The 25,038-nt window shown below is 42.7% G+C and overlaps 1 protein-coding gene, 1 long non-coding RNA gene and 1 pseudogene across 2 annotated transcripts; all 3 read left to right on the forward strand.

Annotated features, from left to right (window-relative positions):
- The first annotated feature begins 16,380 nt into the window (after nt 1–16,380).
- LOC140220112 (uncharacterized) lies at nt 16,381–17,363 on the forward strand. The gene is made up of 3 exons (XR_011897662.1): nt 16,381–16,658; nt 16,755–16,887; nt 17,058–17,363. It is a non-coding gene; the product is annotated as an uncharacterized lncRNA (long non-coding RNA).
- A 726-nt stretch (nt 17,364–18,089) lies between these two features.
- LOC117848235 (uncharacterized WD repeat-containing protein C17D11.16-like) lies at nt 18,090–21,128 on the forward strand (annotated as a pseudogene).
- A 3,111-nt stretch (nt 21,129–24,239) lies between these two features.
- Nucleotides 24,240–24,686, forward strand: LOC117848239 (uncharacterized). The gene has a single exon (XM_034729576.1). The coding sequence runs from the start codon at nt 24,240–24,242 to the stop codon at nt 24,684–24,686; it is 447 nt and encodes a 148-aa protein (XP_034585467.1).
- The last annotated feature ends 352 nt before the right edge of the window (nt 24,687–25,038 follow it).

Below are 25,038 nucleotides of genomic sequence, written 5' to 3' on the forward strand. Positions count from 1 at the left end.
AATGACTGATTTGAGGGTAAGGTGCAGGTTGAGCATACGCGTAATGATTTTTACTTTCCGCTGAAGTCAGAGGAGACATGGATGTGAAAGCAAGTGCAGGTACATGAATGAAGGAACATTTGGCGTCTTTTTTTCGTGTGTGTAGAGTGTATCGATGGATGGCTAGATTGTACTTTAGGTGAAAGCCGCTTTAGCTGAAAGGCAGCAGCTCCCCCCGGCCGGCCCTGCTGCTTTTGCTCCTCGCTGCTTTTGAGATCTTGGCTTACATGAACACACACTTGTCGCGAGCACGGACAATTCCATCCTGTTAAGCTGCTACTAGCTGCCTCTTGTGCGCGTTGTTCCATAGACCAATCCAGATTCTGATTGCCACTAGCTAGAGTAGAAGCTCGTGAGGTGTAGCAGCCACATGTTTAGTCTTTTATAATTTAACCCAGCCGGGATAATTAATTTAATTTGGCCCTTTGCTGGTCATGCATGCATCCTTGTATATATAGTGTAATGTCGCAGTATCCATCATCATCATAGATATAAGAATTGTTCATTCGACGAGAACAAATAAATAATTTGATTTTTACAGGGTTTTAAAAAAAAATCACCAACTACTTGTTGGTAATAAGTTTACACAGTTTACTAGGGCTGTGCAGAAATCTAGTACTAATCATCGGATCCTCATCGATCTTGTGTTGCGTCGCCTTTGATTAGGAAACCGATAATCTTTGGCTGTACGTGCTTGTTTTGTTGCCTAGCACACACACACATATACAAGGCTATAGAAAGCATGCATGCATCATGTAGCTTGTTCATCTTTGTTCCCTTGTAGTTTTATAAACCCCCCTGTGGCATGTGGTACACGCTTGCCCGAGAAGAAACTTCGTCTACTAATCATTCAACGCACCTTAAGACATACGTAGCTAGCTAGCTAGCTAAATAATGCTAAATATTCGCGGCGTCGGCTCTTATAATCCATGATTATTATTGGCTTAAACTAGACGCTAGTTGAAGACAGGGAAGCCCAGAATTATTGACCTTGATTGGTACATCAAGCACAAAATGTGCATACATCCAGTCAATATACAACAAAAGGCAAAGCATAAGAGAACAAGGTACAACAATAATATAAACGATACTAATAATTAGCTCGTTCAATGAAGGTTGTTTAAAATTTTCCTCTCTGCAAGTTTGGTATATATAATTTGGCACTTAAATAATAAGCTTTTGGCATTTTGGAGCTTATTCTATGCACGCTAGACATCCCTAGATCGCTTAATGTAAATATGTAAATAGTAGAGCGTTAGCCGCTCAGTTTGTTGAAGATATCCTCCCCCCCAAAAAAAATACCAGTCGGTTCGAAATTGCTATGCAATATGGTAGCTTCAGATCCGCCTCTGGAAATGTATTTCCAAAGTGACCGCTTAAAATGATTGTATCTAGAAATAGAAACTGCCTCTAAAAATGATGATTTCCACGCCTAAACAGGACCATCTTTGGACATAATAAAGGGTATTTCCAAAGGTGATCGCTTAAGCCGACCGCCTCTCGAGGCAAACTGAAAAATACCAAAATACAAGGGTATGGGATTTGATCTTCAATTCCTTAGAAGAGTTGGCTCTGTTCAACGAGTTTGTGCAATTCCTTTGATGAGATCGAGGCCGAGCACTCATTAAGTATTCTCTTTTACATGTCTCCAAGATGAAAGGTTTAATCAACACAAATCCAAGAAGCAGCTTATAATAATCATAGAGAGTGCGATGACAATAACATTATACAACCCCCTGGTGCTTAACACAACTGATTATCTGGAGCGTCGGTTAGCGATCCAAGGGCCGGCATGGTTTCCCTCAAAGTAACCATGGATGGCCAGATAAAGTGGGAACAACAAGCAGCAAGCAAGCTAGCTAGGGATGAGGCTCGCTCAACTCTACCCTAGGTTTTCGTTCTCGCTCATCCTGTTGATGTGCTTCCGGACATGCATTATTCTACATCGGCGTAAGCAAAAGAAGAAGAAGCAAAACAAAAAAAAAAACAAGGTTTCGGTTGGCCTAGAACGTGGAGCCATTGATGTGCCCGTAATTGGGCGCCTGCCCTGTTTTCGTGGCGCTGCCGATCATATCTTATGATACGGCCAAAACAAAGCATGAATGGTTGGTGAGCAGTAACCGTATGGGAGTTTGGGGCGCCGTACGCTGCTGCGAAATCTTTGTCGGGAGAGGGGGTCTTTTCCAAAGGGAGACCCATACTACGTCTTTTCCTGCTTCGGCTTCGTTGAGACCATCCATATGCATGCATTTCTTTGCTTTAATTTACCCCCCCCCCCCCCCCCCCCCCCCACCCACCCCCCCTCTCTCTCTCATGTTTCACTCTGATGATCGAGGACTGCCCTATCGAGTATCGAGGAGGGAATCTTTGAGCTGCTGATCTGATGAGCCCCTTCCTTTCCTTTGGTTTTGTCCTGTTTCTTCAGGCTGATATTCTCCTCCTCCGCGGATCGGACGGAGACGAGCTGGGCCGGCCGGGGTGCTCAGCTCTAGCTCGCTCGTACGTCGGTCGTCACTCACTCAGTCACTCACACGTCACAATCCAACCACACGAATCTCGATTAACCAAGAAGCATGCGGTAATTAAGTCGCCATGATCAGCAGCAGGTACTAGAGTAGTAGCACTAGGGCAGGCAAACATATGTGTGCAACAGGAAGAGCTAGGCTTTAGTAAACCCTACTGGCCAACTAGAGATGGAACTATGAAAGGACAGAAACCGTATATACTGGCATCTAGCTAGGGCCTGCGGGATTATTGGTAAACCAGAACATATAAATAGCGGTACGGTGTCCCATCAAAACCTTGCAGTACTTCCAAAATAAATACACCTTGATTGTTCTAGTTTCAAGAAAGTTTTTTTTTGTCAAGCCAACAATTTCCAAAATTTTACTAGGACAATTTCATATTTGTGTGATCAACTTGGCCGAACTTTGGGCCCCCTTTGTCTGGGCTCCGGGGTTCCGGCTCTAGCACCCTGGAGTCGGAGCCGCCGGAGCTAAAAAGATATGGTTTCACCAGCTCTAAACCTTTCCTAGTTCATTTTGCTCGAGAGAGGAAAAAAGTGCTCCTTGCTACAGTGTACGTGCAGAAAGAGTCGGAGCATCTTGAAGCCTGGCCAAAGGGGCTCTTTTTGTTTAAATGAAACTAAACTGGCACGGGTGGCCCATGAAGAAATTAATGTGAAGTGACTTGGTTATAGTCAAGCATATATATTGTAGTGTGACTTCATCTGAGCAAAAATGTTTTAATTTTCTGTATGCCGCGCACGCTTAAGTTTCAAAATATTCATGCGTTCAGTACTTTTCTATTGTTTTGCTAATAATTCAAAGTAAATGCTTCAAGCGCTGTTCTGTCCAATTTGTATATATAGCACCTGCATTTTTCATATTTGAAATGCATGCATGGACAGGACTCAGGAGCTAAACTCAAACATGACATGATTGGTAGGTGCGTTAGCACGCGTGCTTTTCGATGCAAAAGCTACTAGGGTCGGCACTAACTACTACTGCTACCACGCTCTCTACACACAACAATATTCTAGCTCATCGCAGCAGATAAGTCAAATTGTTATACGCAGCGGTAGGTGGTAACGACTCTCTCCTGTGCCTGCACAAGCAAATAAAGGGCACATATGCCTGTATATCTGTATGAGCATGCTCATTGCTTACAGATGATGGAACTGTGACTGATTCCCGATTAGTGGACACATAGGGCCACTTTGCAGGGCCTTGAAAGGTCAACAACAGCAAGGATCGCCGTCGTCGTCGTAGAGCCGTACGCGCGTACGTATACATGATGGCGCCAACATACACATGACATGCATGATTACAATCCTTTCCTGCAAAAAAAAAAAGAAAACCCAAAAGAAAGTTTACGCGTGTGATGACGGGACGCGTCTCCCTTCTCCTAGCTCGATCGATCTCTTTCGCCTTTGAGCGACAGATCGTTATATAATCTTGACTTGTCGGCCAGTACGATGCATCGAGACCAACCAACAGTTATCATGGAAAAAATACATGCAAAAATAGCAATTCTTCACCTCCGATCGGCCCTGTACATGAGGCACTTGTGCCTCCTGGTTTGCTGGTAAGTGGGGCCATCTGATAAGAAACCCTAGCCAGCCAGCAGCTAAATGTGTTCCATTCCACGTACCATCATGTGGCCGTTACATGGGCCATGCCAATGCAACGAGAAGAAGCAATGCCAGCTGTGTGTGTACATGTAATTGCATGCACTCAAATAATGCAACAGCATATATGTTGTGGATATGCATGCTGGCTGCTTCAAGCTTGTCTTATCTTGTGCGTGAAGTGACTTGGCAGCAAAGCTCCGCCTCCGATCCATCCGGTGATGTCATGAGGGGGCTAGGTGTCTACCGGCCTCTAGCTTAGCTTAGCTAGGTTATGTCGTCTCGTCGAAACGGCGACCGGTCGATCAGGTCGAAAGGGTTGTTGGATTGGAGTGTGCTGTATGTAGTTTGTTTTCTTTCATGGCCGAATGATTGTGATCGGTGGTGAGAGGAGAATCCGGTACTAGATTGATTGCTGTAACAGCCACCCAGCAAGAATATTGTGCTAGTTTGGTGTTGGAAGAAGATGATAAGGTTGTTTGTTGTTTGCTCCGATCCGGAGATTAGCTTAGTTTCTACTACTACTACTACTCTGCAGGGTCACAAAATTAAAAAGCTAGCTGCTTGCCCCGATTTGGGATGGAGTAATTTGGAGGGGCACTTGAATTGGTTGGGGATTGCTATTTGCAAAGCATGAGAAAGGCATGCTTCTCATTCTTTTCCTGCACCAACCACAACAGTTGTTGCTAATCTGGAGATACTAGCTTAATTTGCAGCGAGACCGGTACGGTCCCTTTATAAAACAAAAATATGCCGGAGGACGCTCTATTCACAAAATTGCAAAAGTACGAATAGATTGAAGAAACTATATATGAAATCAAACTTCCACAACATTCTCAACAAAAAATAGAAAGGTGGAGCGTGCCTCACTTCTTTGTAGAGTTGCACGGGTTCCCACTATAACTCTAGTTGTACCCTCGGATAGTCGGATTAGAAGCTCATTTTCTAGTCACCTTACAAGCAAATAGCCATTTTCCATTTTATTTATTTCAGGGTAATAAAGCATGAAGAACATATGTGCAGGGCTAAAGAGACCTGGAATACTGCATGTATGATGTATCCGAGGCCCACACGTTCATACATATATATGAGAGACATTTTCTGGTACAGATGGAATTCTCTCATAATTTAGGAATTAGGACCCTCTTTTTCAACCAAAACTTTATAACATGTTTATATATATTAGAACATACAAGTGTAAATGGTACTAGCTGTGGTTTGATTTGCTCTACAAGTTGCTGATTCATATATAGACGCTCCTGCGATCAAATATTTTATTAATGTGTGCGACGCATACTGCGTGCGATGATGCACTGAGATATGATTCCATTAAGATAAACAAAGCAAACTGGCCTGATCGGACAAATAAAACAGATTCCCTGTTATCTCAAAACACGTGGGCCCATCCATCATCAAATTAATGATATTTGCTATATTATATAAACTGATATTCAACGAGTGCATGCATGGCAGCCCCAGCAGCAGGAAAAGTTTTCTATTTCGCTTTCTTACAGCTAGTAGCCGTACTCACTACGACAAGCAGAGACTCTGCAGACCAGCAGCTAGAGAGCTAGCTAGCGCGTGATTATTCCATCTTGTAGACATTGCTAACGACGTGAGATACTTGCCATCATTGCCAAATCCTTGTAGGCTCTTCATGCTGCGTTAGTATCAGAAGGATTTACTACTGGTCAATTACCTAACTCTTTCTTTCTAGAAGTAATGGGAACCTCACTCCTTGTAACTATATATAGTTCTTTCATAATTACGCCTCAAAACCAAGAGGAAATGTACATTTTTTGTTTAATGGAACATGACAGTCTTTTTTAAGAATCAGTCGATGATGGGAAAATTACTACCTAGAGAAAAAAATAACTTGGGAAAAGATACTGAGATTTTTTAGAGAGAAATGTAGTAGTGAATATGTTTCATAAAAACCAGTGCTGCCATAATCATCCCACACTGCTGGGAAAGCGCCTTCAGTACCGGGTCCAAACCCTCCTTTTGGATCAACTATTCTGAACCCGAGTCCAGACGGTGATGCAGATTTGATCCATCATTATGGAACCCTCCCACTGGATTTACTACCTCGTCCAGAAGAAATCCACTAAGTTGTTCTTGAATTGCTCTGATTTTTTCCGTCTCGAGGAGTTTTTCCTTCGTGTGCATAATCTATGTCATTAGCAAAGGTTATTATATTAGATCAATGGATCTGCACAATTAGAACTAATTTATTGTTAAGAAATTTGTATACATACTCTGAATTCGTGGTCAGTTATACGCTTATGCCATGGATGAACTCACATACGTAGTATCCGCATAAATTATTCCCTGGATTCTATCTCAAACACTATATATGGGGCAAAAGAAGTTATGAAGTATTTGTTGTGTTCAAAGAAGTGACACGAGATGTGCAAATTCAATACATACCCATAATTCAGAGTGGATCTGAAGTTTCTCCTTGAATTCACCTGAGTGATGTTGACGGAAGCGAGCCTATGCTCTGTTAAGCATGTTTACGAGGTCGGTGTATTGATTTCTTAGTCTCCTCAGAGAGTCCAGGATATAGACCATGCTTCGATCAATCACGATACAAGGAGTATCTAGTGGAAGCTGTACATATATGCATAGTGAAAAGCTATTTAGTCTTATTTTTAATTGCTAGTTTGAAAAATAAAAGAGATGAGAAACACGCTCACTTGAAGTTGTACGGCATTAGTATGTACTTCTTGTAATGTTGCTTGTCCAAAAAATTATATATAATATTTCAGTTCCCGCTGAGACAATGTTTTATTTCCTTTCTTTTAAAATTGCTATTATATTTATTTATTGCGCAGTAAATCAAATAACGTTCATAAAATTGCAAAAAAAATTGTTAGCTTGATGTTAATTAGATCTACACTATAAAAATATTAGATGCACTTAAATATCAAATAAAGTAAAATTAGTAATTTTAACTTAGTAATAGGTCATAAATGGTCATAATACTTATGTTAACTTAAAAATTGAAAAAAATAAATATTTCGATCATGCAAAAATTTAGAAAAATAGTGCCTGTAATGTTATTAACATGTTTACCATGACTATAACATGTACTTGTTTAATTGTATCTAAATTTATTGTTTAATATTTAATGGTGTAAAAAATGAAATATTTAATATTTTAACCATGCAAAATTAGATCTTGTTTAATAGGGTGAGATTTTTGCAAATAGTATTATTAATAAACCCATAAAATACATTACATATCATTATAATGTGTTATTACATTAATTTATCACTTGATCACAAAACACAACATAATGGTTCCAATGCATTACACATCATCATCTAATGGAACGTTAATAACCTTCCTCTTGACGAACGTCCCTTGGTTGTGATCGCGGCATAAGTATGGGGCGTCCTCTTTGGCTAACAGGATGGTTAGGTCAACCTCGACTGAAAATGGAGGAAGATCATCGAACTGATCATAATCTTCTGAAATGTTAGTTTTGTCATCAACACTAACGATTTTTCTTTTCATTGAAAGAACGATGTGGCGCTTTGGCTGGTCATCTGACTTATTAGCACCCTTCTGTTTTTGTTTGCTTGACATATCCTTCACATAGAAAACTTGAGTCACATCATTGGCTAGGACGAATGGTTCATCTATGTATCCATTCTTGTTAAGATCCACTATTGTCATCTCATAGTTTTCTGTCGTTATGCCTCCTCCAGTAAGTTTCACCCATTGGCACCGAAACAGAGGGATTTTCAAAGGTCCATAGTCGAGTTCTCATATCTCCTCAATGATACCATAGTATCTGTCCTTTTTTTCCATTGTTGTCTATTGCATCTATATGGACACAACTATTTTGGTTTGTGCTCTTTTGGTCTTGGGCTGCTGTGTAAAATGTGTAACCATTTATCTCGTACCCTTGGAATGTTGATACTGAGATAGATGGACCCCTAGCCAACCATGCTAGTTGCTCTTTGTGGCGGAACCGCCCAAATTAACATGACTAAAATGCATTGAAGTCGCCTGACACGCAATTATGCACTTTAAGCAAGTCAACTTGGTCGACCGTCGGATTTCCTCCGATAAACCACATAAACAGGATCGAGAAGCATCGCTCACGCGAAGGTGAGTAGCACAGAGATTACAACATTCCATCATGACAGCATAGTAACAATTTATTACATCAGAGTTTTTGGAAACTCAAACCAAAATTTTTGCAAGGTTCGAAGTCAAATAAAACTAGCGGGCAAGGTTCGAAGTCAAATAAAACTAGCGGAAGCTAAACGTCGATACATGACATCATGACGGAGCCGATCATGACATCAAAAACTCCTTCCTTCGCCGTCCGAGGAAGGATGCCACTCGACGGTCCAGCCTGGGGGAAGCTGGGTCGGACAAGTGGTACCAACACCCAAGCTACTGACATTTCCTGAAAAAGATTAGCCACAACAAGGCTGAGCAACTAGTACTCAGCATGACTGACCCGTCGGAAGGACACGACCGAGACCTAGACATGCAAGGCTTTCTGGCTCTGGGGTTTTCTTGCCAAAAGCGTCTAAAGTCAGTCCTTACTTTCAACCTTTTAGCTCATGTTCTATGTTCTTTATCCATTCTAGATTAGCAACTTATACTAACCAAACATGGTTTCCAAGCAATTACTAAACAAGCATCAAGATTAAAGATCATCATCATGTTCCATCTTTACTCAGTGCAGAATAGCGATCAAGTAGTCCCAATCTATGAGAGGCAGACGAATCGATTCGAATTTATTAACCATGCATGGCAAACCTAATCTCACGACATCCGCGCACCACGAAGGGTCGCTTCATTTGTCAGCCGTCCCCATCGATCCCTTAGGCACGTGTCAGGGCCAACTTCCTTTGGCATGCAATGCTCCACAGTCCCGGCCTATTGCTGCACTGTGACCGCACTTGCACCCACATGATGCACCATGGGAACGACATTCCAAGGACAGCCGGAAGGTATGCCACGCCCCAGTTCAATCAGGTACTAGGCTTCCCCATCCCATACTAGGTATGAGATTAGTACTTTCAAACACTTGATCACGAACGCCGACACGTTTCGACCTTAGTTCATTTTCATTTAGACAGACAGCGCAATCCACCAAGTATCGAACACAAGCCTGACCCCGTCCGTCGTCCTTATAGTTGCGTCAATCTGAAACACTCAACTTCTCTAACTCGCGAGTGACAGGAAATCACTCGACTTTTACCGAAACCTATTAAGCATTGCACTACTCGACCTTAGCAACTAGTATTCAAAAACAAGGTACTAAGTTATGCATCTAAGGTTCCATTACAACTCCTCGAAACGTAAATGCACAATCAAGTAATCAATAAGTGGCATGAAAGTAAAACAGGGAGTTCATGCACCGGGGCTTGCCTTCAGAAAAAGCTTGCGGGTCCTCGGGGTCTTGCGCTGGTTCGGGCTCTCCTTCGAAGGGGTGCAGTTCTTCGACGGGGTCTTCTTCCGGGGCTGGATGAAGCTCGTACGTTCCGTCGGTGAGATTCAACTCTACACAGAAATGCAATGCAGGGGTTAAACATTTTGGATGGTTATTTCAACACACTCATGTTTTAACACGGACACTTGTAGCAAAGCTACAGGAAAGGTGGGGGAGTTCAACTTCTGTTGGTGGAGAGCAGGATGGGAGGGTCGGATTGGGAAAAAACTTAGGATCTGACCCTCAGGTTTAAGGAAAACCGTACCGAGGTCCTCAAACTCAACACAGAGAAATTCCCGAAAACATTTCACCGATACCCTCGGGTCAAAGGAGAAGTTACAACCGAGCCCTCGGGCGAGGCGGAAAAAGGGTCGGCAAACTTGGCAGGGTCGGGCGAGGCGAACGGGAAAAGGTCGGGCGAGACGAAAAGAAAAGGGGTCGGGCGAACCGAAACAAAGGGGTCGGGCGAGACGGGAAGGACAGGGGTCGGGCGAGACGGAAAGAAAAGGGGTCGGGCGAACCGAAACAAAGGGGTCGGGCGAGACGGAAAGGACAAGCAGGTTAAGTAGCTTACCTCCAGGTCTAGTGGTGAAGCCTTGGGGCCGAACAGGAGTAGGCTGGGGCGGGGAGTCGTACGCGCTAACGCTTAGGCAGCGGCGAGACTTCGACGGTGGTCCGGCGGCGACGGTGCTTCTTGCGGACACCAGCAAGCTCGAGTACCGCGCGGAGGAGCGGGCGGCTGGTGTGTTGGAAGAAACGGCTTGAGGGTGGCGGTGAAGTCGCCGGAGGGTGGGGTGGCGCAAAAGGGGTGAGCTCCACGGAAACTCAGCGGCGGCGCGGGGAGAAAGCGGTGGCTCAGAGGAGAAAGCGGCGGCGCAGGTGCGGGCGGTGGCAAGGGGTGGAATTGCCGGTGAGGGGGTTCCCTTTTATAGGGCCGGGGTGGCGCGGAGGGTCGAGGCGGGGCTCCGGTGGGGAAAGGATAAGGCCGGGAGCGGCGAGTGCGCGGGCAAGGCGGCCATTGGCCGACGACGCCATTAGGCAGAGGAGGCGGAGCTCCGGGTGGTCTTCGGCGGCGATTGGCCTTGAGCGGCGTGCGTCTGGGGCTTTCGGTTTGTCGGGCGGGCGAGGCGGAAAGGCTACCGTGGGGGTTGGGCGAGCGGGCGGAGGCGCGGGACGTCGGGGGCATCTCAGCTTCCTCGGCGAACGGGCGGAACGGGGTTGGCGGAGCAGAGCCGTGGCAGGCGAAAGGCGACCTGCGCGTGGCCGGCGATTGGCTCGCCCTGCGCTCGCTCCCTCCTGCCGCGGGTGCGGGTTGGGCGCCGGCGAGCTGCCGGTGGCCGGCGGCCACGCGGCGCATGGCGCGCGAGCGAACATGCTCGGGCGCGCGGGCGTCGAGGCTCCCTTCAGGCAGCAAGCCCGACCAGCTTTGGAGCGATCCTTCTCCGAATCTTTCAACACAACACCCGAAACTTCCTTAAACAAACTTGTTCAACTCTGGTAGCTCTTCAAACTTTGTTTAAGGTGTCGGTTTTGATTGTGAGAGGATTCGAAGATATTTTACGCCAAAGTTAGCCAAAAGTCTGGAATTCCAGACTTAGGATTTTTAAGCATCCGGGGTGAGTTGACTGGTTTACCTCACTTTGACCGGGATTTTGAACAAGTTCGGGTCCGATTTGGATCTGGGTCAGTGTAACAAAGTTGGAACACTCTTGAGGTACTACAACTTCTATTAAGGCTCTGACTCGAGTTTAGATAGGAAAACGGGGGATGAAAGCTTGCAAAGATGGAGGAAAACTCGAATTCCAGGGCTTAAGAGATTTTCAAGGTCCTGTAGGAACGCCGGCTTTGGTTGCTGTTTTTGACTCCTTTCCACTCCGAATTAGTCAAGGTGCCTTTAACAAAAGTTGTTGGAATTTAAAAGTTTTACAACTCTTATTTGGGCAGAAACCTAAGTTTGTATATAGAATTTCAAGCTTTAAAACAAACTCCAAAAGAGCTTCTTAGGTTCCCAAAGGTCATTTCACTTCTTAACTTAGGGATTTGATTTGACACTGGTTTAGAATTAAAGCACTTAATTTAGGTAGAGTGTTTACACTCTTCAATCGTGTCATCACCCATTAGTCGTCGTTGCAACCAAGAGGCGAAAGTATCAATATGATGACGTGTAATCCAGGCCTCAGTCTTCCCCTGGTTTGAGGACCGTACAATGGTCTTGTGCTCCTCCAAGTATGGAGCCATTAGGGATGATGGTTGCAGGACCGTGAAATGTGGTTTATGAAATGTATTCTCATCGATGTCCATCCGAGCTTTCCTCCCTAGTGTGCCTTTTCCCTTGAGTCTCCCCTCATAGCTTGAACTCCAATCGAACTCAAGTCGTCAACAAAGTCAACACAAAACTCAATGACCTCATCTGTTCCATATCCCTTTGCGATGCTTCGATGCTTCCTTCTGTACAGGCACGATTACGAACATACTTCTTCAGAACTGCCATAAACCTCTCGAAAGGGAACATATTGTGTAGAAATACAGAACCGAGAATAAAAATCTCTTCAACAAGGTGGACTAGAAGGTGGGTCATGACATTAAAGAAGGAAGGTGGAAAGACCATCTCAAAGCTGACAATGCATTGCATCACATCATTATGCAGCTTTAGTAGATTGTTTGGATGGATTGCCTTCTGAGAAATCATGTTGAGGAATGCACATAGCTTCACGATTGCCATTCTCACATTCTTTGATAGAATACCCCTCAGTGCAATAGGCAGTAATTGTGTCATCAGGACGTGGCAGTCATGGGCCTTTAGATTTATGAATTTCTTCTCTTTAATATTTATTATTCCTTGTATATTCGAGGAGTAGCCTGATGGGACCTTGATACTATTCGAGCACTCAAACATGCTTTCCTTCTCTTCCTTGCTGAGAGTGTAACTGGCAGGATGCAATTAATGTCCATCATGTCTCTTTTCCGGATGTAGGTCATCTCGTTATTTCATACGTTTCAGGTCCCGACGTGCTTGTTGGAAACCAGATGATGACTTGTTGGACTCTGTCAGATCGAGAAAATCACGCAAACCATTAATATACTCCATGAAGTATTTGTTCGCGCTGTACATCCATTGCCGATCCATCTATAAAGTATTACCAAACTAAAGATATTCTGATCAACCATAGAATTATACATGAAACATAATAAATATGATACAAATACCATTAACTCAAATGTTGCTAAAAGTTTAGATAGAAACTTAAATGTTGCTAAAAATTTAGATAGAAATACATGAATTTAAATTTCAGATCCAAACAACATGATATACTACGACAAACTCAAATGTTGCTGAAAGTTTAAATAGATATACACAAATTTAAATTTCAAACCCAAACAACATGATACACTACGACAAACCATCCGCTGAGTACTATCTAGGAGGACTTTAAGCATCCTTGGATGGCGAAGACAAAGGTTTCGCTGACTCATCCTCATCCTATGGTTTATTTGTGCCTCCTGCAACGGTAGTACTCAGTGGACCTAAAACACCTGGGACTGGCGGTGGAGCATAACGACCACCAAAAGGAGGTTCATAACCCGCCGCAACAGCATCTTATGACATCTTTTTAAATAACGAAGCATTGCTCTCTCCCATGTGCTCATTTTCTTCGGCTTATCATGAGGGACAACTATGGTTTTCCCCTTGCCGCGAGAGGAACGACGATCGGCCCCATCATCGCCACTACCTCCAACAACAGTAGCCATCTCTATGTACCACAATTTATTTAGCTTATATTTGCAAATGACTAAACTATGAACAAATTGTATTTTTCCCACAATTTATTTAGCTCAAACATAACATATAAATGAAAAATTTCTCCATTGTAGCTTATTCTCAAAATGACAATTACATACCTCTATTTCATCTTATTATCTCTATGTACCACAATTTATCTCGCTCATATTTGCAAATGACTAAAATATGAACAAATTATATTTTTTTCTCATAATTTATTTAGCTCATATTTGTAAAGGACTAAACTATGAAATTATTCCTCTAACCTCATATCAATTTCTTTGACTAGTATGAAACATAGCATCCAAAAAATTGTAGCTTATTCTAAAAATCACAAATATGAGCTCTAAATAACACATGCATATAAATGAAAAATTTCTCCATTGTATCTTATTCTAAAAATCACAGATTACTCAAGCTCTAAAGCATAAAACTTAGTATACTAACCACGTATCAAGGGTGGATGAAGTTTCTATCCTTTAGAACACTTGAATGAGTAAAATCCCCATGAAATGGTCAAAAATCCGGCAGCACCTCTCCTTTTTCGTCATGAATGGATGAAGCCCGATTTGGAGAAAATGGCTCGGGCAGGAGGAAGAAGACGCCTGATTTATAGGAGGGAAGTTAGTACCAGTTGGGGGTTTCAACCGGTACTAAAGGTCATTAGTACCGGATCGAGGTTCCACCCGGTACTAAAGATCACCCATTAGCACCGGGTGGAGCCCCCAACCGATACTAAAGGGGGTCACGGGGGGCTCCCGGGGAACTAGACGTTAGACCCGGTACTCCATGTGAGCATTAGTACCGGATCAAAAACTAACCGGTGGTTAGGACTAATGCTCAGTTTTCCAGTAGTGCAAGTTAGCCCACCATATTTCTTAAAAAAAAGCACGCATATTTGTAGACCGTTCTATAAATAGCAAATATGCAGATATGCTATATATAGCTAAAAAGTAAATCATTTAAACTTGTGGTACAGCTTTTCTCGCCACGATTATCTTGTCTCTTATAGTAGAGTGACTCTGGCTGATGTCAATGTTACATCAGCAGCGCGACGCGTATCATCAGCGCCTTGATCATAGTCCCGGGCTAATTAGGCGATTAACCGGAAAGGTGACAGTGTTAAAGCAGACAGTAGGGTAGCCGCAGAAAGAAGGAAATAATTAGCGCGACAACCCGAGTCAACTAACAAAAGAAAAAGGGGGTGTTAGCAGTAGGGCAACTAGTTGATTATAGCTTGCTGAAAGAATGTTGTGATGGGGCTATCAACACCAAAAGCAGGCAAGGATCCACGCTCCATGTCTTTGACTTTTGCCGACCATCTGGTAGGTGCCTCTGGCATTCGGCCGGCCTCGGAGACTACGGTGAAAGCTATTCTTGGATTGTTTCAAGATGGCCAGTGTGTTAATTAAAGAAAATTTTTAATTTGAAAGCGCGTCAAAAATTTTAATTCGAGTAAATGTTCAAAACATGTACATGCACCTAAACACAATTTGAACTGTGTGGCTCCATGGCAAAGCGGGGTCCGTGGTCGATTAATTTTTTCCATCTTGATGGTACATAGATGCTTTTTAAAAAATCCTTTATCTTTTTTTTGTATATGCGTATGCAATTCGTGGGTTTGCCTGGAGAGATTATCTTTTGAATTACATAGGCATTGGAATACTCTTGAATGTTAGGATTATTTTTAAGAACTGAATATGTTACATATTTTCTGTAGATATGCATATGCAATTTGTGGGGTTTGCCTAGAGACATTATATTTTGAATTGCGTAAGCACTGAGATATTATTGAATAACTACGATTATTTTAAGAAACTGAATACGTTATATGTTTATAATTGATTTTTTTTGAAAACATACAGTATCAAGAATTAAGATTAGTTTAATTATGTGATACTTTCTAGAAGATTCAAGAATAAGGAGACAGAAAAAACAATTTACTTCCCGTTGAAATGAAAAAATCACATTGTTCATAACTAGGATTATGCAAAATGTGTCAAACAGTTGCTTGAATATTTAAATATATGGAATATGATTTATTTTACATACTAAATAGTCTTAACAATATTTGCAAAAAAAAAGATAAATCAAAAGTTTGATGGCGCACTTGTTCAAATGCCGTCAATTTCTGTTTGAAAAAAACCTAATCTTTTCCAACTTGTGGCTCAATTGCTTGTGCATTGCTGACAAAAACTGTTCTAGAATATTTCGTCACATACATCAAATAAGTGAACACAGGAGCAGGAGAATATATTTCTAACGAATAAAATGGTAAAAATAGATAATAAGTGGGGGGAAAAAACGTGGTGCGTGCTGGAGGCAGCCGCGCCTCAGCGGAGGACGAACGTGGGCCGGCGGGCGACGGCACGCGTGCTCCGCCCATACGGCTAAAAGCCGGCGGGGACAAATGATGGAGCCGCGTGGGGGCCCACAGGACGGACGGGAGGCAAAATCCCAGCAGACCCCGATTTTGTTTGGTCTCGCCAGCCACCTGACTGCCTGAGCACTTTGGGATTTCGATCGGCAGCCACCCATCATCCATGGTTTTCCTTCCTCTACGTATGTTGCTGTCAGATGTTGCAGGCAGGCCGGCTACTCGTCTTCGTCTCTCTGGCGTGTGGCGTGCGCCTGTCTAACGCTCGCTTTCGAATATTTGACGCTAAAATGGGTCACATCAAAAATGCATGCGTGATAAACCGATTTTAGAGACATGATGATTGAAGTATTTGCTATCGAGCTTAGATGGATATGGATGCCATCATTAGAAATCGACGATGGTTGGTTCAAGTGAAGACCAGAAATTACCTTCTTAACACCTCCTCGTCGGTTCTTTTTTTTTAAAAAAAAACTAGCGGCAGTATATGATCTTTGAGGGCAGGGTGTATTGATTTGCGTTCTCAGTGGAGCAAATAGCTGACTAGAAGAGAGATGGATGACACAGAGCAATTGGGCTGGAGTACCATTTATCGGCCTAACGACGCAACAGCCCATTAATTCTCGTGCTTTGGTTGGTCCACTTGACTAAACGAACCCAGAACCACGGCGGCTCGGCCCCCACCAATTGGGCCTTTTCCAGTACTGGGCCATTATATGCTGCAGCCTGGCAGTCGGCACTCGGCACCGCCGCCAGCCAGGCAGCGTCCACGCGATCTCCCCTGCCGCCGCCTCTCGAGCGACAAGCAGAGCAGTCAAGCACTCGCAGCTGCCCATGCCTCCCTCGCGATCTCGTTCCAACCAAACCCGAGGTACTCCTCGCTACCAAGACGTACGTAGACTGCCCTCGCAGTCGCACTCCACGCCCCTCCCTGGTTGGTTATTCTTTGTGTTTTATTTCGTTTCAGAGAAGGTGAAGATGATTTCAGCGATCTGCTGGATCCCCAAGGGAGCGTTCAAGAACGTTCGCTTCGCCACCAAGCCTCAAACGGAGGAGGAGATCAACGAGGCTCTCAGGACTGTCCTCGCTTCGGATGAGAGGTGATCGAGGATGCTAGCCTCCTATCCTATAAATCAGCTAGTGGCAAACATAAATCCTGGGCTTCCTAGCTAGATAGTTCGTTCTTGGAATTATCCAAAAAGAAGAAGCTAGATATATAGTTTGTGTATTTTGTACTGATACATATTGATGAGAGAGTTTATATCTGCAGTTCTGAAGGCAGTGATTACATGACGACGATGACATGGGCGACATCGCTGAAGTAGACCAGGAGGAGGATGGTGTCTTGCAGGCTGATCAGGGCGCGGCCAATGCTCTTTCCATGGAGGAACCTGAGGATTCTATCGCTGCTGCCATGCGTAAGCTTAAGATGGAATGTTATGATTGACGATGAAGAAGGTATATATATTGAAATGAACTGGACGTGGTGCAATAATCGAGAACTGGCATTATGTAATTGCTGTGTATTGGTGACATTCTTCAGGGAACGGAAGCTTGTACTACCCCAGTAATGATATTGGACCCTTATCTTAAGAATGATGGCATGGTGATTATGCTTTTATTTTAAAATCTTGCTTTACAAAACTAGCATGCTTATGCCCGTTTTCTTCAAGTTTATGATAGTTGATACACAATGGATTTTGTGCCATAATTAGGACGATTCTGAGGATGAAGAGATTGAAGATGGGACCGTTAAACCAAATGATTTGATTATTGCCGGTTTACACGCACATAAAGAACCTTCTAGGAGTAGTTATCTTAAGGTAAGTGTAAGAAGCTACCTATTAGAATGTTTGCTTCAAATATGGGATTCCCTTGGTTCTATGAGCATATATACCAAAGATAGAGGAGGGCCTCTCTGATTCTTCGGTAATGTGTGAGACATGCCCTTGTTTTCACAAATTAATTAATAGTCCCATGGATCTTTGCTACTTTGGACTGATAAGCTTGCAAACATGATGTCACGCTAGGCAGTAGTTATGTTCTCAAATTAATTAGAGGGTGTTGTGATAATTCTATGCTGCGCATGTTTTATATCTCCATTTTTGCCTCGATGTGCCAGAAGCTATTTGTTCTGATACTTGGTTGTTTGCATCCATAAGCTGTGACCACATCCTGGTATTACAGGTGTTCATACTTGAAGAACTGATGGATGGAGATCTGTGTGTGGGTTGGTCGAATTACAAGATTTTCCTTGCTCATTCTCCACTATGTCTTGCATGGCCGGACTGTAGCCTTCAGAATGATCAGAAAGGTTATATCATGGTCTTACCTTAATTCATTGCTGTGCCATATTTTTGTTCCTCAACATATTGATTTGTCTGAATTTGTGACAGGAAATTTCATGGCTGTTGGTACCATGTCTACAGAAATTGGAATATGGAATTTGGATATAGTTATATTTCTAGAAACACAGAATTACTATTTCATAATATCCTGAAATATTTCATTTTGAAGAAATTTAACTATTTTACATATAACAGGTTGACGCCCTTACACCTCATACTGTACTCGGAGGAAAACTGAAGCACAAAAAGGTTCTCAACTAGTTTTCAGTGTCAACCTACTGTATATATAGAGCAATAGTGCCATTCCATGGGTATTTTATTATTTATAGTGCTAGGTACATCTTTTCTGAGTCTCCTCCTGATGGTGATATCATAAATCGAATGGTGATAGTTTCACAAATCCACCTATGTACTGATTCCCATCGTTTTACATTTTTCTGTATCTGTAAGTTTTTCCAGTAAACTAGAATGGGGAACAATACTTGCTGGTGTAGTAGCTAACTACATCTTTCACTTACAGGGAAGCCATGAAGATTCTGTACTTGGCGTTGCCTGGAACAAGGAATATATGTGAGTATATACTTTAGGCCAAGTGATGTCGTTTCAGCTCTTAATATATAGTATACCACCTAACGATTTTATTTGTTGGCCTTTTAATGATTAACTTATAACTACAAATGTCAGGAACGTTCTAGCTAGTGCTAGCGCCGACAAAACAGTCAAAATTTGGGATGTTGCTGCTGGTAAATGTGTTACAACATTAGAACATCATGATGCCGAGGCAATCACTTGTATTTTTCCTCTGTCTATACATGAACCGAGTGCGTGGGTTGCTTGATTGTATCTTCGCTTCGCAGGTTCAAGTGGTCTCCTGGAGCCAGCACTCACCTGAAATTATTCTTAGTGGATCATTTGATAAACCATAATTGATGAATGACATCCGTGGCCTTTTCTGTTATATTCTTTCTTGACACTTTATTCATTGATGAATGACATTCTTTGACCATTAGGCTTACACAATAGCCTTCTTTATGATAACATGTTCAGCATTTGGAATTGAACTTTGTAGAAAATCAGGACTCTCATGATAATTATTACACGTTGTTGTCTCCTCATTTCAGATGGTAAACCATAAGTCAAAGTATACTTCGACGCCAGTTACATACCTCCTCCAGGATTCCTTTCCTTGATAATTTTGCTGTTTGCTGAAAGCTGTTGCATATTAAATTAAACTTTTTAATTAAAGCTTGGTAAATTGTAACAGATTCTAAATTGTTTAAAGCTAACTACATTTATGAAAAATTAAAATTTTGAATGCCAGAAAACAAGGACGGCCCAGTGCCAGAGGCCTGTCCCCTGCTTTTTTGGGCCAGATCTTGTTATTGAAGTAACGTATACCTTATGCATTTTCTTATTCTCAGAAAGATGTGAAAAACTGTGCACCCAATTGCGTTAGATGGTCTGTTGAAGCCGATGTGGAAACTGTGGCTTGGGATCCAGACAATGAGCACTCATTTGTGGTGAGTTCCAGAATTTCCTGATGTTTCTGCATTGAAAGCTTAAATGATATGCAGTGGAGATTGGGGCTAGGATGTTTTTTTCCATATTGTTTAATGCCCAAACTAGGGTGATTTCTGAGATACTGAGATTGCAATACAAGATTTTTCTGCACAGTGACGTTTTGGCTTCAAACTCAATGTCATATAATTAAACATGACAATTGATATCTGAATATTGACTCTTCTCATTAGACAGATTTGTTTCCCCTGCACTTTTAGAACTCATTTTGTTCTCTTAACATATATTGGATATAAGCTCCACATCTGCATGGGATTACTTAAAGAGCTTGATTGCAACACATGCTTCAATTTTCGTTTGTGCATAAGTTTCCTGAAACATCATGGGTGCCGTATATGAAATTGATCAGCTCACCTGCAAATTCTTAAGGTCAAACTCATGTGGTACCATAGTAAACCTCTGATAGTTTCTCATTGTGTTTGATTCCAATAAAAATGACCTGTATGGTTATTATCAACTGTATTTTTCTCCTTACAGTTGTAACACTGATGCTTGACTCTTCTAATTTCCTATTTTCCATTTAGATTCTAAATTAGTATGGTACGCACATTGTTAATAAGGACTAATATGTGTTCCAGGTTAGTCTTGAGAATGGCATGGTTCAGGCCTTCGACAAGCGGATATCTTCATCGAATGGTCCAAATTCTAGTTTGGCCTTGTTTACTCTGCATGCACATGAAAAGGCTGTTACGTCCATCTCATTTGGCCCTTCGGCCCCAAATGTATGTACATCTGCCAATGCACTGAACAAGAAAAACATATCATCTGGTACTCGAATACTGATCCTTGATTCTTGGCTTGCAGTTTCTTGCAACATCTTCAACTGATAAAACGGTGCGGATCTGTTGAGTTCGATGGAGCTAAGTTGACCCTGCTAGTTACTGATATCTCTGTCTATGTACAGGTGAAACTCTGGGATATATGAAGCAACCAGCCATCATGCATTGCTTCGCTGAATCCAAAACTTGTATGTTCTCTCGTAACATTGTTTCTTATTGTGTTGGAAGCAAAATAAAGGTTGCAGTAGTTATGATGCTTCATTGCGTTATTGCATTTTCAAATGACGATCCTTTCTTGTTAGCTATGGGAGGATCCACGGGCAAAATCAAAGTAAGTACCACCGCATTCTGCACTGTTCTAGTCGGCTTCATTTTCGTTGTCGATCTGTATGCATGGCTCCACGACTGACATATTAATTTCCATGCCTGATAGATTTCGAATACATTAGCTCAAAGATGAGTGGCCCACAGATTTGGAAGGTACGCAGGAGCAAAATCATGTTCAGCCTGTTCGCTTCAGCTTATTCAACCAGCTTATCAGCCATCAAACAGTGTTTTCCTCTCACAACAAATCAGCCATTTCAGTTTTTCAACCGGCTTATAAGCTGAAGCGAACAGGCCCGTTAGCTTTGCGAAGACAGGCCAGTGAACCTTGCATCGTCCAGATCTTTATGCGTGTTTTTGTGAATGCTTCGACGTGGAGATTGAATGAGGATGGCCGATATAAGAATCAAAATTAAACTAATCAGCTTAAATAGTAATCTAGAGTTAAACAATTTCTAACTAGATGTGGATTAGAAACACTAGTGACGACTATATATATTGCAACAATATTGGAGACGCTCTACGGTTCCTACAAAATCACAACACTATATTGCTGCACCTGTTACTTTCTACACACCCCAGTGGTCCGTGATTAAAGTATTCCATGGGTTTGTATCAATCAACCGAGCGTGTGATCGATCGGTCAGCTAAGGAAGGGGATGCATGCATCTAGTACTAAGATCTTGAGCTAGTCATCATGCATGCCTGCGAACGACGAAGCACGACGAGAGTTCCAGTCGTCGTCTTACTCGTCTACTCTGCACTGACCGCGACAGGGACCGAAAATAAGGTTACTTCCTGGGTCGCAGGTTGTGTATCATGCATGACGTACGATGCATCAGAGATTCAGAGACGAAGGAGCGACAAGACCAGCTTAATTTCCAGTCACCCGACAATAGAATATTGTCAGTGGCAACTGGGAGCTAGAGATTCATTTTAAGTCCAAATGCTTGCGACGAAAAAAGCCACGTACGTGGATTGCATTGATCATCGCGATACGGTGTGGAAAAAAAAATGATGCAAGAAGAAACGTCACAACGATATCTAGCTGCTGCCTGCAGGGAGGGTGGCCCTTTTTTTTTAGGATTCAGGCTGGCTTTCAGAGCTGGAACATGATCCAGTAACATAGCATGAAACCTGTATTACATCCGCGGAAACATTCGCAGTATAATACTTTATTATGCTAATTTATTATTACTTGCGTCCTAGGGAGGGCCGTGTCAATGATAGGTCTGTGGATGACAGCAACACCAGAACCATAGCAGCTGTGCAAACAGCCATATGTGCCTGGCCAGCTCAGTGTAAAATGGAACTGACCAAATTGAAAACAGTGCACATACATAACACAGGGACCGATTCCATGTGTGCGCCTGAAGAAGGAAAGTTCATGATGGACTAAGTATGAAGTTATGAACTCCCCTTCTAGAAGGAGAGCACGGAGACTAAGATTTTATTATAATGATATCGCGGTATTGATGCAGTGTAAGGTATTCTGTTTGATATTTCTCAGAGTATGTTGGCTGTGTGGTATTAAAAACCGTAAACAAAGAATCTGCCAATAAATTTTACGAATTGTTTGCCTATTGATTTTTTGCATATGATAAGACGAAAATTAATTACTTCTATGATACTTATTCATATCTATAATGAACGAAAATCAAATTCAAATTAATTTAATATTGATAGTAAGAGTTTCATTTTCAACTGCATTCTTTTATGCCTTGGTTGAGAGTAGATGTTTTCTTTATTGTAACACCCCGTCAATGCCACATTGTCCCGTCCTTATTATTATTATGAGGGTTACACTTTCATATCATTTTGTGTAAAAAGGTTAACATGAAGATGCTATAGTTGGAGAATAAAAGATTATAAGCGCGTTCTACTTTTAATAACTAGAAGGTAGTACTAAACATGTGCACACTCATGAGCTACTACTAAGCCATTTAAATTGGACGAATGTCACATGTAGCGAATAATTTTAAATGTCGATCATTGAGAGAAGAGCATGGATCGGATCACCCGGACACAAAAGAGAAATAAGTGCATTTGCTAGAAACTGATTTTGACACATATTTATTTGAACATATGATATGATATGATATAGAGCGGAATTTCATGGATACTTAATTACTCCTCAAATTAGGGCGGATCTATTGTACATTTTATAGGCCACGGTAAGCATCAAGAAAGTTCTATGCTTCGTGAAACAACTCCAATAAACTATAAATTAGGACTAGGAGATTACTCTTGTACCATTATACAAGTCATCACTACAATAATATTTGCAACATTTCCTCCGTCCATACAATTTATGGGTTCGTGAAACTACTACGAGTTCTGCAAAAAAATATTATAAGATGACTGAAAAAACAATCTATTTTTTAGGGGTTGGATTGCCATGTGTCATCTGAAGATTATACGATAATAACGCATAAGATGGCCTAAGACAACATGATTAGACTTGCCCTTAAAAGTGTGTCTCACTATCAGGCATCAACCAAAATAACAACTATATAGATATTTTAACGTGGCACGTATTGCTGATCAAATGTCCAAATGTTAATTAAGGTTATGTTATGATCAATGACTGTGATAGCCTGCACTATATATGCTCCATCTGTTCCTGTTTATAGGCATGATATGACATGGCACGGTCTCTAAATTAGACTTTGACCATTAATTTTTTTCTATATTATATTGTTTATGAATATAAATTTATAATCATTGGAGAGTACATTTGATTACAAATCCAACCATGTCAAGTTTACATTAAAAAAATAAAAAAGTGTTGGATAAATTATTGATCAAAGATTGTAAAGTTTGAATTTTGATATACGTGTGCGCCTTGTAAACAGGAATGGAAGGAGTATTATACTACCATAGGATGCTTCTATGTGAAGCACCTCCTCTCATTGCATGTTGGAGCGAACGCAAAGACAGCTAGGGCACGGTGCTGGATAGCGAAGCAGCTGCTAGGCACCAAGGCCGGCAGAGCTGATGATCTCCAAAGCTAGCTTGTCAAAACCGTGTGCCATCTTTTATTCAGAAGCGGCTGACAATACCAATGCCCGCCTCTTTGGCCATGTCTCCAGCTTTTATAATAACCTAGACCCCATGGACGCAAACTTCACTGTCATCAGCTCGTCAAGAGTTCGTTTACCAATCCCCAAATAAAACTGTTGAACCATCGTCCTAGCTAAGTAGTAGGCCATGGATAGCGGCAGCAACATGGAATCCAAGGCGGCGTCAGGCGACGAGGCCGCCGCCATGACGACCTCGCCCGGGCCGGAGTCGGAGGCGGTGGCCGGAGAGGAGGAGGCGGCCGTGTCGCCGCCGCCGGCGGCAGCTGCCAGCCCGAGGCCGTACTACGAGTGCGTCTTCTGCAAGCGCGGGTTCACCACGGCGCAGGCGCTCGGCGGCCACATGAACATCCACCGCCGCGACCGCGCCAAGCCGGCCCGCGACTCGCCCGCCGGCATAACGTCCGTGTCCCGGAACGTCGAGTGCTACAACAAGTACCGCCACTTGGCGTCGTCGTCGTCGTATCCTCTTCCAGCACAGTCGTCATCTCCGATTCCGGTGGGTGCCGGCAGCAGCTTCGGCATGTACTACGTGAGCTCCGGAGTTGCAGCGGCGGCCGCCGCCGCTAGGCTGGACGCGGAGGACGGGAGCCCTAGCAGCGTGAGCCCCAGGGAGCTTACCCTGTTCGGCGAGGCCAAACGTGATCAGGACTTGCACCTGGGCCTCGGGCGCCAGGAACACGGTTCGCGCACGACGGAGGGCGGCGGGTCAGAGCGGCAGCAGTCGGGCGAGCCGCCGGAGAGGGAGCTGGACTTGGAGCTCAGGCTTGGGCGTCGTCCCAGGCATTGATCGCATGGTAGTGTGCCGCTCTCATACAAACACTGCCTGCATCCATGTATATGGTTTATGTGATATATACATGGTGCTACATATGTTAATTGGTGCATTTGTTCTTTTTTGTTTGTTTCTTTCTTACTACTTGTATGTATGCTTCTTATAATGCTTTTGTGGTACATATGGCGGCCGTTTGATTTCGTTGCACATTTTATGACAGATTTACTGTGGTATATTATGGTCATTATATGGACAATGTTATGCTACTTTCGTTTCTTAGTTTTTGTTGGTGCTCTATAATTTCGTCACGGGTTAAGGTGGAATGTGTACTGCTTATTTCTTTGTTATAATCGCAATAACAAGATTT

Source organism: Setaria viridis, chromosome 3 (genome assembly GCF_005286985.2).
Source record: "Setaria viridis chromosome 3, Setaria_viridis_v4.0, whole genome shotgun sequence".
In the NCBI taxonomy this organism is placed as follows: Eukaryota; Viridiplantae; Streptophyta; class Magnoliopsida; order Poales; family Poaceae; genus Setaria; species Setaria viridis.